General features: G+C 43.0%; 1 protein-coding gene across 8 annotated transcripts in view; it reads left to right on the forward strand.

Annotated features, from left to right (window-relative positions):
- The window catches only part of LOC110501518 (activin receptor type-1), a 35,228-nt gene extending 28,800 nt beyond the window's left edge, over window positions 1–6,428 (forward strand). For 6 of the 8 annotated variants that reach the window (XR_016490554.1, XR_016490555.1, XM_021579160.3 and 3 more), the window contains exons 8-12: window positions 2,144–2,290; window positions 2,537–2,812; window positions 3,437–3,634; window positions 4,655–4,785; window positions 5,274–6,428. Coding sequence is in view for 4 of the 8 variants with exons in the window: in XM_021579160.3 (XP_021434835.3) it covers window positions 2,144–2,290; window positions 2,537–2,812; window positions 3,437–3,634; window positions 4,655–4,785; window positions 5,274–5,408 (887 nt within the window). In the remaining 4 variants the exon portion in view is untranslated. The remainder of the gene's footprint in view (window positions 1–2,143; window positions 2,291–2,536; window positions 2,813–3,436; window positions 3,635–4,654; window positions 4,786–5,273) is intronic. The other 2 variants (XR_016490556.1, XR_016490553.1) reach the window with 1 other exon arrangement.
- The last annotated feature ends 4,086 nt before the right edge of the window (window positions 6,429–10,514 follow it).

The following is a 10,514-nucleotide window of genomic DNA, read 5'->3' on the forward strand; positions in this document are numbered from 1 at the left end:
TGGGTTCACGCCCAGGCTCTGTCGCAACCGGCTGCGACCGGGAAGTCCGTGGGGCGACGCACAATTGGCCTAGCGTCGTCCGGGTTAGGGAGGGTTTGGCTGGTAGGGATATCCTTGTCTCATCGCGCACCAGCGACTCCTGTGGCAGGCTAGGACACAGTGCACGCTAACCAAGGTTGCCAGGTGCACGGTGTTTCCTCCGACACATTGGTACGGCTGGCTTCCGGGTTGGATGCGCTCTGTGATAAGAAGCAGTGCGGCTTGGTTGGGTCGTGTATCGGAGGACGCCCATACGAGAGTTGTAGCGATGAGACAAGTTACTACTACTAACAATTGGATATCACGAAATTGGGGAGAAAAGGGGGGGTAAAACAAAAATTTAACACACAAAAAAATATGTTTCATTTAATGTAAATGGGGCTATGCAGGTAACTACCAAAATAAAGGAAACACCTACATATTGTCTTAATTGTTTTTATTTATTTAACCTTTAACCCTATTTAACCAGCCTAGGTGGGTTAACTGCCTTGTTCAGAGGCAGACCTTGTCAGCTCGGGGATTCGATCTAGCAACCTTTCGGTTACTGGCCTTCTAGGCTAAAATAGGGTGTTGGTCCACCACAAGCCACCAGAACAGCTTCAATGTACCTTTGCACAGATTCTACAGGTGTCTGGAACTCTATTGGAGGGATGCGACATCATCCTTCCACTAGAAATTCCATAATTTGGTGTTTTGTTGATTGTGGTGGAAAACGCTTTCTCAGGCGCCGCTCCAGAATCTCCCATCAGTGTTCAATTGGGATGAGATATGGTGACTTAGACACACACACTTTAAACCTCAATCCAGGTTGCATCACATCCGGCCGTGATTGGGAGTCCCATAGGGCGGTGCACAATTGGTCCAGCGTCGTCCGGGTTTGGCCTGGGTAGGCGGTCCATTGTAAATAAGAATTTTGTTCTTAACTGACCATGCCTAGTTAAATAAAGGTTTAGATAAAACATTTAAAAACAATTAAATTATCTTTTTGAGACCCCTCTTTCAACGTCACTGAGATCTCTTCTAGTCGGGGTAGCCAAAATAATGGGCAACTGGGCGTTTTTATTATACATGACCTTAAGCATGATGGGATTAATGATGGGTTAATTGCTTAATTAACTCAGTAACCACCACTGTGTGGAAATACCTGCTTTCAATATACTTTGTATCTCTAATTTACTGACGTGTTTCCTTTATTTGGGCAGTTACGGTACCTGTAGTGTTATTCATTTAGTTTATGCAGAAGGTCAAGGTTGAGTAGCATGACCAAAATGAAATTGTACTGTGTGTTCCACACAGTTCTATTGGTCTAGAATTTTGTGTAACACTGCCTTTATAAAATACATTTTAAATCAGTGAAACTCTAAATAATTTTTTATTTTTTTTTACAAAGAATTCATCATTTTTACATGATAGACTGACTTTAAACATCTGCTATCTGAGCAGCTAACTGATCGCTGCAGCTGTACATAGTCCATCGGTAAATAGCCCACCCAATTTACCTACCTCATCCCCATACTGTTTTTATTTATTTACTTTTCTGCTCTTTTGCACACCAGTATCTCTACCTGCACATGACCATCTGATCATTTATCACTCCAGTGTTAATCTGCTAAATTGTAATTATTCGCCTACCTCCTCATGCCTTTTGCACACAATGTATATAGACTCTTTTTTTCTACTGTGTTATTGACTTGTTTATTGTTTACTCCATGTGTAACTCTGTTGTCTGTTTACACTGCTATGCTTTATTTAGGTCGCAGTTGTAAATGAGAACTTGTTCTCAACTTGCCTACCTGGTTAAATAAAGGTGAAATAAAAAAATAATAATAATCTGACATTTGTGTTGGAGATTAACATTGGGTTTATTCCTGTCAGAGAGGCTCTATTTTCCCACTGTATTTGATGAATCGCATTTTCAGTAATTCATTAAAAATGGCTGTATGAAATGGCACCCTATTCCCTATATAGTACACTACTTTTAACCAGGGCCCATACGACTCTGGTCAAAAGTAGTTAAGAATATGGTGAAATTTCAGACGTACTGCTTTGCTCTAATCTTTTTTTCCTTTTATTTCCTTTTTTTATTTCCTTCGCCCTATTATAGGTAAGGGGCGCTATGGTGAGGTGTGGCGGGGCCAGTGGCAGGGGGAGAGTGTGGCTGTGAAGATCTTCTCCTCCAGAGATGAGAAGTCCTGGTTCAGAGAGACGGAGATCTACAACACAGTGCTGCTGAGGCACCAGAACATCCTGGGTATGTACCTCCAGCCATGTTCTGGACAGGAGCTGTTCTCCATGGGACAAATCCAAACTTCCACTTTTCACTTAGTCATGCATTGATGTCATTGGGAGACTAAGGGAACATATGACTTAGGAGCGAATTCTTTCTGTCCGGCAGTGTTTTAGTGTTGCATCTTAGTGACAAAATGTCTGTGTCATATTGATTTTGAAGACCTTTCCTTGAGTTCGAACAGCTCTGTGTCTGTCTCTTTGACTGCAGGCTTCATCGCTTCGGACATGACTTCCCGAAACTCGAGCACCCAGCTGTGGCTGATCACACACTTCCACGAGATGGGCTCCCTGTACGACTACCTGCAGCTGAGCACCCTGGACACAGCCAGCTGTCTGCGCATGGCCTTGTCCATCGCCAGCGGCCTGGCACACCTCCACGTGGAGATCTTCGGCACCCAGGGAAAGCCGGCCATCGCCCACCGAGACCTTAAGAGCAAAAACATACTTGTCAACAAGAACGGCCAGTGCTGCATCGCCGACCTGGGTAAGAGCACAGTGTTCCGGACAGGAAGCATAAGTATAATGAGCTTTCATTCAACATGTGTTGTTTACATGACCGTTTTCTGTTATTGTGTCCATATTATGTATTGTGATAAAAAAAAATATACAAAAATAGCAGGGAATGTTGTCCACATCGTCTGTGGGTGGAGAGGATGTCCGGCTCTGTTTGTTGTTGGAAAGATTTGCTAGTACAGTGGGCTATGCCACCGAACACTCCAACCCATTTCCCTCCATGTTTGTTGATCGTTAGATGAAGAACAGCAGAGCCGGTGGCTCTTTTAAATCTTAACCAAAAATGCATTAAGGGGTACTCTTGTGCACCATGTCGCATACTTCCAATGTTCTCTGTGCTAAAGATAAGTGTGAGCTATTTCAGGTGGCACACACAATCTACTGCTACTAATTGAGACTACTACTGCGGTCACGGCCGTCACTGCTGTTAAGTTGTTCTTTGGATAAATTCATTTGGGTTATTTACTTAGAACACTTTTTTTTTTATCCTCTTTTAAATTATTTTGCTCTTTTTTTGTTTTTTTGTATTTGAATTATTTTGAACGTTTTTGATATAGATAGGATATGCTAACGGAAGCCTGTTTTTCTGTCCCAGGTCTCGCTGTGATGCATTTCCAAGACACAAACGAGTTAGACGTGGGCAACAACCCTAAAGTGGGCACGAAGCGCTACATGGCCCCAGAGGTCCTGGACGACTCCATCCAGACGGACTGCTTTGAGTCCTTCAAGAGAGTGGACATCTGGGCCTTTGGCCTGGTCCTGTGGGAGATCGCCAGGAGGACGGTCAGCAACGGTCTGTACGATCCATGGTTTCTTCTGTTCCCTCTCTCACTCCCCACTCCGTCCAATCCACGTCGATTTGTCATATGCACAGAATACGGCGTTGTGTACACGGTGCAATTTGATCATTAATTGCAAGCTTTCCTCTCGAACAGTGCAGCAACTATACAAGGTATCCATAAAAAAAAAGTAGGATTTAAAAAAAAGACACCTCCTAGAATTTCATGCATTTAGGACAATATGACAAAGCATGGTAAACATCTTTCCTATAGTAGTTGCATCATACAGTTGCTTTAGGTATATGTACTGTATGTTACCTGCCTGTCTGTCGGCACGTGTGCTTTTCTTGGAATATTCTCTGATGCCCCTGTCAGGGTGTAGTAAAATCCTATAAAAATATGTCCAATATAATTTAGTGTCCAGCTGGCTTTTTAAAGATTGATTTCACCACTTCAGAGGAAGTGTTATTTTCGCAGAAAGTCTTCAGCAATCTGATGGCATAACTGCCATATATCACTTTGTTAAGCACCAAGTTACATCAACCGTTGGCAGAACAAGCCAATAATTCAAATCCATACTTGGGCTGAGACTTAGTCAGTCACTCATTTCATCAATGAGACAATGTGACTTTAGAGGAGTGACAAACACACATTTCTCCATGCGTTTGTGGTCTAGTCTGGTGCTAAAAGGAGCTGGCGTCTTATCTGAAATGGATCCTGCTTTCTCCACTCCCATTTTAAATGACTTCGTGGTTATTTATAGTTGAACCTGGCTGACAGCCACACACAGGGTATTGGTTAATGCAGGACACCGCAATCTTACTTTCCACATGACTTTCCACCTGGTACACAGTAGCAGGTGAGAGAAACTATTAAAACAAATCCCCTTTGTTAGGAAATTAGCAATTTCTTGTGCTATCTCACATATTGTTTGACACTTTTTATGTCACTTTACTTACTTTAAATTGTCATGCTGATGATTGTGTCATCTTATGGACATTTGTGTTGTGTATTTACACCCATACTCTATGTAGGCATTGTAGAGGACTACAAACCTCCCTTCCATGATGTGGTGCCCAGTGACCCCAGCTTTGAAGACATGAAGAAGGTTGTGTGTGTGGACCAGCAGAGACCCAACATCCCCAACAGATGGTTCTCAGACCCAGTGAGTACACCGAGACCAGACGAGGCGATCTGAGTTAAATGTTTACTGGTGGAGAGGGAACTAGCTAATATGTTGTCATGGAGAATAGGAGCTGCTCCAAATGTGTCAATTTAGAAGCCGTGCAGAATTCAGCACTGCCTGCTAGGTTGTCCTGCTTCATCAGACGTTCAGTTCACTTGAGTCTTTGAAAACAGCCTGTCAGCCACCCACCTCATTTCTCAGGACCATTGAATACATAATACGGTCTGATGGGCAGTTAAAATCTTTTGTGCTTAGAATTCTAGTGTTTAAGAATAATTGCTTTACCCTTTGCAGAACAATAGACTTTCGCGGTTGAGGCTTAAAAATAGTATTTTGCCCAATGTATTGTTTTGTTGTGCAAATTACTATACTTACATATTCAGGACATTTTTAAATGGGGAAAAGACTCAAAACAAGTGGAGTGGGACTCTTAACAGATTTGTTCAGTTTTTCTTCTTCTTTTCCAGACTTTAACGTCCATCGCCAAACTTATGAAGGAGTGCTGGTATCAGAATCCCTCTGCCAGATTAACGGCGCTACGCATCAAAAAGACTCTGACAAAAATCGACAACTCTCTGGACAAAATGAAAGCGGACTGTTGAGCTTGTTCCTCGTTGATGCAGAGGGAGCGAAGACCTATTGACCTTTTAAAGATGTCAGGCAGTTTGGTTTCCTGGACAACACACAGGAGAAAAGGGACTGGTTGGGCTCAGTGCTCGTGAAGTGGCACATTGTATTTATTTGAAACACTCTTGGTGGGACACATTTTGGCATCCAAAGATGGCTTACAGGGCATTTAAAACACTGCCAATAGTCTTGGAAATGTAGGTGACTGTCACTTTAAAGACATAGGAATATTGAACTAACGTTCTTCAAAGAAGACTGTTACCTGGGCATTTGAGTACCGTTTGTCGCTTTAGAGCTGCTCATATTTTTATTTTTGACGCGACTTAAGTTTGAGAAACATATGAACGTATTTCATTCAGCAATATTGGCCGTGCTTTATCGCTGTTATTGCACTAGCAATGTTTGCATTCCTGACATGCACTGTTGCGGATGTATTTGGGGAAAAAACACAACTTGCCAAAAACTTTTTTTTTTTCTTTTACATTTTTTAATATAGGCCACACGAACTCCATATCGTAACAGTAATCAGAATTAGGGAAACGTTTTTAAGTTTTACTTGGGACTGCATCTCTTGCACCGCTGTTTTACGAAATTGTTAGACCAATTCTCTTGGTATTTCGTCCAAGCTGTAACTTATTTAGCTAACGCACTGTGTTGTAGGATTGTGCTGCGGACAGTTGTAGGCCCTCTCTTTAATTCGTCCTTCGGAGGTTGTTGTCTTAACGTATCCTGTCGTAGAAACTTTGTATATCACCACACATTTTGACATTATGTACCTGTTCTTTTGTTTGGTTGTTTCATCAGCTTTCTTGAGACAAAATGCTAAAAAGAGCAAATAAAATATTTACTAGATGACACCGAACTCCATTCATACAGGGGCACTAATATTGTCTTAAGGCGTGTCTAAGTAATTGAGGTGGATCTTCAGGCTTTTTCCATTTCTTCAATATTTTATATCAAGGAGTGATTTCTATTCATTAAATAGAAAAAACATATAGATGCTATCTGTCTCATATGTCATAGTCACAACATCAAATGAACCATTTTACTCTCATAATTAAAACGTATCATTGGAATGATTGCCACGAAGTTTGTCCACCATCTACTAAAACCTGAGCATTTTTACAAGTCATGACAGGGTTGCAAAAATCAGGTAACCTTTCCAAATCCCAAAATATAGGTGGGAATAAACAGTACGCCTGGAATACTCCCAACCAGGATTACTGGAAAACCTGGGAAGTTTGGGAACGTTAACAGTTTTGCAACTCTGTCAGGATAAGCAATATGCTGGTGGTGAGTACGAGTAGTGGTTGTTATGCAAACCACTAAGAGCATATTTTCATTTCAACAGCTCTGAATATTTTCCTTTGTCCCCCCCGGACTAGACAGTTCCTTTGCATAGTGCAGTCTTTACTGACCTGCCGCAGAGACGTAAGCTGTTCAGTGCACAAAGGACATTTTCTTGTGTCCAGTCATTGAACTACTAAACAAATAATGAAATGCAGCGAAGTATGTAGGGCATGTTAATCCATTTCCATACTGAACACCTCTCAATCTCGACTGTAAAATACCAATTCATTTCCATTTGGGAAAATGTCAGAGGGTTCGCTAGGCCCTAATGACTATAAATTGAACTGCTTGAATTGTGGAGCACTTGCCAGAAGAGAAACAAAAGGCAGGTCTAGAATGGTAAATGGTGCCAACTGCGGTGGTTCATACTCGGGAATCAACTTGGGACCAGTGAAGGGCAAAGCAATGGCTATGTCAGTTGTCTGCCAGGACTTACTGTGCCCCCCCCCACAATTTTTTTGTTGTTGCATATTTTACAAACATCCTGAGAATGGCACCTTTTTCAGTACATTTGACCAAGGCCAATAGGGATCTGGTCAGAGGTAGTGCACTATATAGGGAACAGTGTGCCGTTTTGGGAGTCATTCATGGTCCATATTAACTGATCAATTTCAGCCATCTCCTGTCTGTGTTACTGTGGACATCGGATCCACAATGACCAGATTTAATTTTTTTTAGCAAGGTCTCATTTTTCTGCTTTGTGTGTCAGGCCGTTTGATTACTCACTGTGCATCTCAGTAGGCCTACAAATTATAGCAAATGGCAGAATGATTTTAAACTGTAATACCCAACACAGTACTGCAAGACGACAGTAATGCCTATTATTTGTGTACTTGTTTCCCCTCAGCTTTTAGGTTTTGGTAGTTTTTAAATTAAAACATTGAAGCAAAGTGTTGCCTGTGGTGATGATGATCCTTCAACAGATGGCCTTGAATTCATTCTGCACGTTCATTCCCAGAGTGCATTCGTACAACTCCGTCACTAAGCTGGCAAACCGTTTTCTTTGAGAGACCGTTTCTTTTTCAGCTTCAAACGGACACCACGGAAAACACACACACACACACACACACACCTGCCTCTTTCTTTCTCCCACTCAATTGCTGTCTCTCCCCCCCCCCCCCCCCCCCCCGAGCGCCTTGACCTTGAAGAAAGCGAAAATAGCCTCTACATTCAGTGGGTTTGTTAATGCGTTTGAAATACAGGTAACTGCCCAAAATCATAGGAAAACTTGAGTAAATGAGGGAAAGTATAATGAAAGCAGTTGCTTCAACACGTGGTTCCTGAGTTAATTAAGCAATTCACCCATCATTGATCCCATCATGTTTAGGGTCACGGATATACATTCTGGGCAGGACAATATTTTGGCTACCGTGGCTATGCCTAGGATGACATTTCCCCCATCCACAGGGCACGAGTGGTCACGAATGGTGCATTGAAGCTGTTCTGGCTCGTGGTGGCTCAACGCCTGATTTAAGACTCTTTATGTTGGTTTTTATTTGAGCAGTTTCCTGTAGGTTACTATGGAAATGCACTGACAATGTGGTCACCTCTGATTTGAAGGTGTGTAGTGATTTTCATGCAGGTAGCTGTATGGGAGACCATCAGTCAGATTCACTTTGAAAGGGAAGGGAACACTGCCTCAACCTTGAAGGGAACACTGCCTCAACCTTGAAGGGAACACTGCCTCAACCTTGAAGGGAACACTGCCTCAACCTTGAAGGGAACACTGCCTGAACCTTGAAGGGAACACTGCCTCAACCTTGAAGGGAACACTGCCTAAACCTTGCTTTTCAACCAAGGTGCATGGATTGACCAGCAAATTGAAGTAAAGAGAAATGAATCTATTCTTTGAGGACAGTGGAAGTTGATGTTTGTTTATTTGTTTAAACCGATGAAGGCTATAAGGATGCATTGGTCAATAAAGAAGCGCTTTATTTTATTTTATCAAGTCCCACTGTCCTGAAAGAATTCCGTCAACAACAGTACTCTTGAGTGGTTGTTGCCCTGGGTCTGTGTATGGAATACCCTTAACCTTATTCTGTTGCCCAGTTGGATGACCTCTGCATTCTGGAAGTTACAGCCCTTCGATCTACATTAGGGACCTAATATGGACAGTCCCAGACTACATCAGAAGCAGGGGGCTCATTTTTCTAAACCGTTTTTCTAAATTCGATACATTGGTGCCATAACGGGCATGGTGCTGCCGAGTAGCTTAGAGTTTTTCCTAACCGTGTGATCTGACCAGGAGGGATGCCGATGCCTGAGGTACTGTAGAACAGAGAATGAGGGTGCTAGTGTAGTGCATCTAGGGTGCTAGTGTTGTCTGGGTAACATGCCAAACTCTTTAGCCATTAGGCCTGGCTATTGTACCATGTGGTTTGGCACGACGAGTGTAAAGGCAGAGGCTGAAGTAAATCACTTGTGATTTCATTCAGTGGCTCAGTCAGACACCTTGGTGTAATGGCTTTGTACACTAATAGCTGCAAGGTTCAGCTCAGGTGAAGCCCTACACATTTGTAACAGCAGAAACAGTATTTTACAGGTATAGACCCTATTTGCAGATTGCATTCTCCATGGGTTTTTATCAATTCATTAAAACAATTGTGTTGTGTTGTTGGTATACCTGGTGAATTACAAATGTACCAGGTTTGTCTGTCCATTAGTTTTAGATAGACAATTAGTTGGTATATACAGCACTTTGCATCAAGCTACCCTTTATAAACATGATATAGGGTTTATGAGCAGTTTATAAACGATATTCCAGGGCTGGAAGGTACCTTCACTGTCATTTCAACCTCTCCTTTCCCCAGTCTGTAATCCCCACATGACTCAAGCTGACCACCACCATTCCTTTTACCAAGAACTCTTGCTACCTGCCACGATGACTACCGTCCTGTAGCACTAAGATCTTTAAACACGAAGTGCTCTGACTGGCTGGCCATGGCACACATTACCTCCATCCCAGGCACCCGAACATTTGGTTTATCACCATAGTGCCCCCGAAGCTAGTCACGAAGCTCTGGACCCTAGAGCTGTACACCTCCCTCTGCAACTGGATCCTGGACTTCCTGATGAGCTGACCCTAGGTGGTGAGAGTAGGCAACAACAACCTCTGCCAGGCTGACCTGGGGGCCCTTCAGGGCTATGTGCTTACACCGCTCCTGTACTCCCTGTTTACCCACGACTGTGTGGCCACGCACAACTCTTATCAAGTTTGCCAACAACACGACAGTGTTAGACCTGTTCACCAATGGCAATGAGAGAGCCAACCGGGAGCTGGTCAGACCGCAACCTCTCGCTCAACGTCAGTAAGACCAAAGAGCTGATCGTGGACTCCTGGAAACAGGGGTGCACGCCCCAATCCACATCGATGGGGATGTAGTGGAGAGGGTCAAGAGCTTCAAGTTACTCAGTGTCCACATCACTGAGTACTTAACATGGTCCTCTCACACCAGAACAGTCTTGAAAAAAGCACGGCAACAACACTTCTCCCTCAGGAGGCTGAAACAATTTGGCATGGATCCTCGGGAGCTTTCACAACTGCACCATTGAGAGCATCCTGACCAGATGTCAGATCGCACCACTGGGGGCAAGCTTCCAGCAATCCAGGATGTACATGCCAGGCAGTGTATGAAAAAGGCCCGAACCAATTTTCAACATGTACAATGTACAATTTTCAACATGTACAATTTTTTTTTGAAACTATGTCAATCTTCAACGTTATATCCACT

This window comes from Oncorhynchus mykiss, chromosome 22 (genome assembly GCF_057628025.1).
Source record: "Oncorhynchus mykiss isolate SJ-2025 chromosome 22, ASM5762802v1, whole genome shotgun sequence".
NCBI lineage: Eukaryota > Metazoa > Chordata > Actinopteri > Salmoniformes > Salmonidae > Oncorhynchus > Oncorhynchus mykiss.